Raw genomic sequence first — 7,500 nt, 5'->3', positions numbered from 1 at the left:
GATTAACACTCAAAGGCCTGAAAGCTGTACCATAAGGCACTACGATCAGTATAGAGATGGCAAGCCTTCCTATGGGTGGCACCGAAGTCAAACCAGACAGTGTGACGTGGTTATTGCCAGAATACGTTTAGGTTACAGAATGTACTGGCAACTGCACGGTGCAAGAAGTGCAGATGAATCTAGATGTAGACTGTGTAACGAAGAAAACAAACGAACGCTTGAGCACTATATCTCGGAATGTCATGTGATACAGCCTTTCAGACCACCTAACATGAGGTATAAAGAACTATGTGAATATTTCATTTCATCTGATACATTGGAAGATATACTCGTACTATACCCTAAATTTACTATGTGAGAACTACCGTAAGCAAATAACAGTGTTATTCAAACACAGTGGCAAAAGCATATGTAAGTAATAATTTTTGTATGATGTATGATTTATATTTCTATTTTACCTTGTACAACTACAGTAGTTACAGACTACTGTACAATGTCAGATATATGTAAAACTGTAATCATGATTGCCCACGCCTGAGCAGATAGCCAGGGTGGTAAATAAACTTACTTAACTTAACTTATCAATAAAAGTTTATAATCTATCATTCATCTTTTATTCGTGTTATTTACTAACAATAACAACAATATATTTATTAGGTAAACATTCCAATTAAGAAAGGATATAAAAATGAGGCGAGATGTATTTATCATTTATCATTTATCCACATTTAAGACATAAACAACAGAACATAACACTGTAGAAAATCGAAATTCGTCTCACCTGTCATAGGAATCTTCCTTGGCTTCCAACAGGGCTTCCTTCGCTTCCAGCTTCTTCTTGTACACCAGCAGGAGGTGGAGGAAGCCTAGGCCTATGAGCATACCGCCTGAGGGAACACGGGGAAAAGGGTAGGCTTGGTTAGCTTAGGTCTATTAAACTTTTCTCTTTTTTACTTTTTTTTTATGGTTTGGGGAGAGCAAGTTTATAAGGTTATGTGTAGATGGGATATTTATGCATGTTATATTTTATTGTCATCCCTTTTTTTTCTTTTTTTTTACACACACACACAAAAATATGCTTATATATATATATATATATATATATATATATATATATATATATATATATATATATATATATATATATATATATATATATATATATATATATATATATATATATATATATATATATATATAAGCATATTTTTTGTGTGTGTAATAAAGATAAAAAAAGGATATATATATATATATATATATATATATATATATATATATATATATATATATATATATATATATATATATATACATACACACACATACACAGTCTATATGCATTATAACTCCGAGAAGACCGGAGCAAGCAGGTACGATTATCTTGGCTTACATAAGGATCTGAAAATATCTGAAAGCTAATATTCAGTGCTTTAGTTTGATAGACGTATCATTTCTTAGCCTAGATAGGTTTTACAACACTATTTAAGGAGCCTCTTCATACATATTCAGGTTTAAAAACACCAATAAAAGAAGATTTAAAAACCCGACCAAGACGAAGAAAAAAAAAATAGAAAATCAGGTTTAAAGACACCAATAAAAGCAAAATTTAAAATCCGACCAAGAAGAAGAAGAAAGAGAAGAAGAAGAAGAAGAAGAAGAAGAAGAATTAGAAGTAAAATATACCAAAATATACGACATAAAAAAAAGAGAAAAAACAGCCACTATGGCACAGGAGGTTTTTCAGTATTCTTGGCCTCGCAGTATTCCCCCTTATGACAAAGTTGGGCAGGGTGTTACTTAGTGTAATCTTAAGGCTTCCACTTCTTATTAAGTTTACTCCCTTTAGTGGATAAGTCGGATAAAAGGACCTTTAGGCCTACACGGAGGCGAGAACGGCGTCTCATCCTCCCCTCTTTTAATTTTTTTTCTCCTTCTCCTCCTCCCTCCTTTTTTTCTTTTTGTTGTTTTGATTATTCCTCCTACTTTACTTCTTCTCTTTTTCTTCTTATTATCTTAGCTTTCCTCCTTATTTGTCCCCACTCCCCCACCTCCTTCTTCCCTTTCTCTTCTCTTCTCTTCCCTCCTACTTTTTCTATTTTACCACTTACCTCTTTCTTCCTTCTCCTTCTTTCCCTTTTTCTTCTTTTCCCCGCCAAATAACCTCCTTCCTTACCTCATCCTTCCTTGCCATCATCCCTTTCTCTTCCTCCTCTTCCTCCTCCTTCATTCCTACTTCCCTCCTTCATTTCCCCTTCTCCTCATTCCCAGTTATAATAGCATCTTCCTTCTTTATCACCTGCCTTTACCATCACAAATTCCCCCTCCTTCTACTTTTCTTCCCCCTCCTTCACCCATTCTTCCTCCTACTCCCCTCCCTCTTTTTCCTCTTACTCTCCTCCCTCCCTCCTCTTCTTTCTTCTCTCCCTCCCTCCTTTCTCTTCCTCCTTCTCTCTCCCTCTCTCCCTTGTCTCCCTCCTCCTCCTCTCCCCCTCCCTTCCTCCTCTTCCTCCTTCTCCCTCCCTCTTCTGCCTCCTCCCTTTCTCTCCCTCCCCCTCCTCCCTCCCCCTCCTCCCACCCTCTCCCTCCCTCTCTCCCCCTCCCTCCTCTTCCTCCCCCCACTCCTCCCTCCCCTCCTCCCACCCTCCCTCCCTCTCTCCCCCCCCCCTCTTCCTCCCCCCTCCTCCCTCCCCCTCCTCCCACCCTCTCCCTCCCTCTCTCCCTGAAGCTCCCCTTCATTTTCCCTCCTTGAAGCTTATTAGGCCTACAAGTGATCTCACGTTATGATGGAGGGAGAAAATTTGGGATAATTATTAGTCTCCTTCATTCTCCTTTTTATTTTTCTTCTCTGCACTTCTTATTTCTTTCGTTCTTTCCAGTATATGTCTTTTCATTCTGATTCTATCTTTCAGTTTTTTTTTAAATCTTATTCTGCTTAACCTGTTATAGGCGTTTAAATTTTCCTCCCATTCACTTCTCTGTTTTTTATCGTTTTTTCTCCCTCCTCTTCTATTCCGGTTATCTATACAAATTCCTGTTATTTGTATTCATATTCATATTGTATATTGTCCTCATTTCCTGTATTTTCTTTGTCCTATTATTTTCTATCTTTCCTTCGCTCTCCTTCTGTCCTTCCCTTTCTCTCTCTTTTTTTTTTTCTCTATTTCCCTCCTTCCTTCCCTCTCGCCTTGCACTCTTTCTCTTTACTCATCCCCGCTTTCCCTCTTCACTCTTTATTTTCTTCTCTTCTTCCTTTTTTATTTCTCTTCTATATTTCCTACTTCTCTTTCTCTTTCTATCTCTTCTTTCCTTCCTTTTATATTTCTTATCGTCCTCACTCTAGTCTTTCTTCTCTCTTTCTCCTTGTCTCTCTTTTCCCTCCCTTTACTTCTTCTTTCTAACCCTCCTTTCTTCTTTCCCTCCCTCCCTCCCCCTCTCCCTCCCCCTCTCCCTCCCTCCCTCCCTCCCCCTCTCCCTCCCTCCCTCCCTCCCCCTCTCCCCCCCTCCCTCCATCCTTCTCTCCCTCCCTTCCTTCCACTTTTCCTCCCTCCACTTATTTTTTATTTATTTTTAAATTCCATTTTCTCTCTTTTTTATTCCTTTTTTGCTCTATTTATTTCCTTTTACTTCCTGTTCGCTAACTACTTATCCTTTATCTCTTGTTCCTTCGTCTTCCGCTCTCTTCTGTCTTCTTTTCCTTCTGCTATTTCCTCCGTTTTCTTCCCTCCTTTCCTTATTCCTTCCTCTTCCTTCATCCATTATCTTCCTTTCACTGTTATTCCCCTTCCTTCTTCTCTTTTTCCTCTCACTATTCATCTTCTCGTTTTTCCTTTCTTTCGATCTCTTTCTCTCAGCTTTTATCCCTCTCTTTTCCTCCTCCCCTCTTTATCCCTCCTTCTTCCTCCCTCCTTTATGTCACCCTGTTCTTTTCACTGTTTATCCTTTCCTTTTCTTTTTATTCTATATTCATTCCTCTTTCTCTGAGCCTTTATCCCTCTCTCTTCTTCCCACCCATTACCCCTCCCAACTTCTTCCTTTTACTCTCTTTATCCCCACTTCTTCCTTTCTCTCTCTTTATCCTCACTTCTCCTTTCACTCTCTTTATCCCACTTTCCTTTCCTCTCTTATCCTCACTTCTTCCTTTCATCTCTTTATCCTCACTTCTTCCTTTCTCTCTCTTTATCCCCACTTCTTCCTTTCACTCTCTTTATCCCCACTTCTTCCTTTCACTCTCTTTATCCCCACTTCTTCCTTTCTCTCTCTTTATCCCCACTTCTTCCTTTCTCTCTCTTTATCCCCACTTCTTCATTTCACTCTCTTTATCCCCACTTCTTCATTTCACTCTCTTTATCCCCAACTTCTTCCTTTTACTCTCTTTATCCCCACTTCTTCCTTTCTCTCTCTTTATCCCCACTTCTTCCTTTCATCTTATATTCCATCCTCTTCCCCTCACCACTTCCCTCCTTCCCTTAGTCACCCTCTACTGCCTTTTTTTCTCTCTCTCTTTTAGGTCTGGAATGCGAGGTAGGGGGGGTGAGGGTAGGTGTAGGGGGAGGGGAACCTTCACCCTCGCTCTGGAATTCGACCTTTGCTGACCTCGCTCTTACGCTCCTATTTCTATACTGTTTTATCTATTTTCTCTTATCTATAGGTTTCTCCTTGTTTCTCTGTCTATTTCTGTCTGTTTTTCTTCCATTCCCTTCCCTCGCTCTGTCTCTTTCGCCCTCTTTCCTCTTTCTCTCTCCATCTTTGTTTTTCTCCATCCATTCCTTCTTCCCTCTCTCTACACCTGCTTCCCAGTCTCCCTCCCTTCCTCCTCTCCCTTCTTCCCTCCCTTCCTCCCTCCCTCCTTCCTTTTCCTTCCCCTCCTCCCTCCTTCACTTTCTCTCACTCTCTCCCTCCCTCTTTGTCTCCCCCCTTCTTCCCTCCCTCTCTCCCCTCCCTCTCTGTCTCCCCCTTCCTCCCTCCCTCCCACCCCTCCCCCTCTCCCACCATCGTCGACAAAATCCCAAAATTTCAGGATGTTTCCTCGACAAATTTCCTTCTATATATCCAAGAGAAAAAAAAATAGTGACGAAGAAAAAAGAAAATTGGCCAAAAGAGGATCGACTTTGAGGCAGAAATTTACGAGAGAGAACTGGTGACTTTATGGCCGTCAGACAGTCACTAAGTCAGTCAGGGAAGCAAAGAGAAAGGGAGAGAAAAGACACGACGGTGAGAATTACGAGGGAGGACTAGGCTATATTTAGAGGGTCTGGGGCTAGTTAGGGAAGCAGAGGATGCATGGAGAGAGAAAGAGAGAGAAAAGAGAGGCAGAGAGGGAAGAGAAGAGAAGAGAAGAAGGAGAGAGAGAGAGAGAGAGAGAGAGAGAGAGAGAGAGAGAGAGAGAGAGAGAGAGAGAGAGAGAGAGAGAGAGAGAGAAACGAATGTAAAAAAAAATGAGAGATGGGGTGATGTACAGGCTATTCATATTGCGCGCGTGGAGGTAATAATAATGAAGGGGATAATAGTCATAAGGAAAAGGGTTATGATAAAAAATATCAGTTATATAGATAAAAGCAATAAAAACGGTGATGAGGATGATGAATGTAATAACACACATGCCCAACACATACACGCACATACGTACATACACACACAGATACGCACACGTAGAAAATTGTTACAGTAAACACACACACACACACACACACACACACACACACACACACCACACACACACACACACACACACACACACACACACACACACACACATACACACACACCACACACACACACCACACACGTGCACGCACACATACACACACACACATACACACACACACACACACACACACACACACACACACACACACACACACACACATGTGCACAGACGCATGATTACATACCTATCTTTATGTACTAGGTGATAGTGATAAAAAAGTACACAAATAAATAAAGCAGGAAAACATCACACAATTCTACCAGCAAAACATATTTTCTTTTCAACTGCCCAAAGTCCATACAGAGAACAGAAAAAATCCCCTTTCATTTTGTTCTATTGTTCAAAAGAGAGACCCCCCCCCCCCCTCTCTCTCTCTCTCTCTCTCTCTCTCTTTCTCTCTCTCTCTCCCTCTTTATATATCTCTCTTCTCTTCTCTTTCGTTTATTTTCGCTCTTTTTATCTAAGAAATAGGCAAGAGCCTGGCACTGACATTCAACACTTCCGCATGAATGTACTGATGCGATTACATAATGCAGGAGCTAGGAAAAAGGAGGAAAAAAGTGAACACTACATTAAGCTTTTTTGGCGGAACGTCCACTCACTTGCCATAGTTGCCATTGCTGTCTTGCCATGCTCATCGCACTCAACTGAATCGCCAACATGTATGATTTTTTTTTCTGATCCTTACAGAAAAAGAAACATCTGTATATACTGACCTATACACAGAAATATACATGCGCACAGTCTCATATACATATTCGTTGACGCACACACATACACACACACACGCATTTAGACTCTCTCTCTCTCTCTCTATCTCTCTCTCTCTCTCTCTCTCTCTCTCTCTCTCTCTCTCTCTCTCTCTTTCTCTCTGTCTCTCTCTCAGACCCACACACACAAACACACAAACTCACATGTCCTATATACGAAAGTTCTAAAAATAAATAAACAAATAGATAAATAAATAAATAAATAAATAAATAAAAAAGAACAACAAACCAGAAGCGACATTCTAAACAACAGACGCAGCGAAGGATGATCCGGTGAGCAACTTGACAGCACTTCTTCAAAAGCCTTTCGGGGCGTCTTCAAGATGCGCGGAAGGCGCTGACGGTCGCGCGTAGATCCTGAGGGAGGTTCTTAAGACGCGGGTCATTCTCTTAATGAAACCCAATGAAGCTTGGCTGGACGATTTTCAAGTGCTTACACATACGCATGTATAGACAGGTAAGCATACATTCATACATACGCAGACTCACTCACATATCTGTCTTTACTTCTGTCTTTTTCTCTGCTTCTATTTCTGTTTGTCTCTGTCTGTCTGTCTGTCTGTCTGTCTGTCTGTCTCTCTCTCTCTCTCTCTCTCGCTCTCTCTCTCTCTCTCTCTCTCTCTCTCTCTCTCTCTCTCTCTCTCTCTCTCTCTCTCTCTTCTCTTCTCTTTCCCTTCCTCAATTTACACCTATCGTGTGACAGAAATTTATATACAGATATAATCCTGTTGTAAGAATTTACTTTCCTGAATTCTCAGTATTAAAATTTGTATTGATAGCATGTGCAATCCGATGTATACACAATTCACAATCATTCGCCCTCCCCATTCGCTATTGTCACCATTAAGGCTATAAAAATATAATCGTCAACTCACTATAACCACGAAAGATACAATTATCATTGCTAATACCATGTATACAAAGTTCATCATCACTCACTAACCTCATTCAGCCCAAATAATTGATAATGATCGTCGCTATCATATATAATACGATATCTACAATTTCACCATCACTCATCTT

The 7,500-nt window shown here is 40.5% G+C and overlaps 1 protein-coding gene across 1 annotated transcript in view; it reads right to left on the bottom strand.

The window, feature by feature from the left end:
- LOC119597309 overlaps positions 1 to 7,500 on the bottom strand; it is an 88,539-nt gene that overhangs the window by 9,530 nt on the left and 71,509 nt on the right. The window contains exon 6 of the mRNA XM_037946854.1: positions 782 to 891. Within this exon, the coding sequence (XP_037802782.1) occupies positions 785 to 891 (107 nt within the window). The 3' untranslated portion in view covers positions 782 to 784. The remainder of the gene's footprint in view (positions 1 to 781; positions 892 to 7,500) is intronic.

The sequence above is a fragment of the Penaeus monodon genome, chromosome 39 (genome assembly GCF_015228065.2).
Source record: "Penaeus monodon isolate SGIC_2016 chromosome 39, NSTDA_Pmon_1, whole genome shotgun sequence".
Classification (NCBI taxonomy): Eukaryota; Metazoa; Arthropoda; class Malacostraca; order Decapoda; family Penaeidae; genus Penaeus; species Penaeus monodon.
Note: the sequence above shows the minus strand (reverse complement) of the source record. Positions and strands in the feature narration are given on the sequence as shown.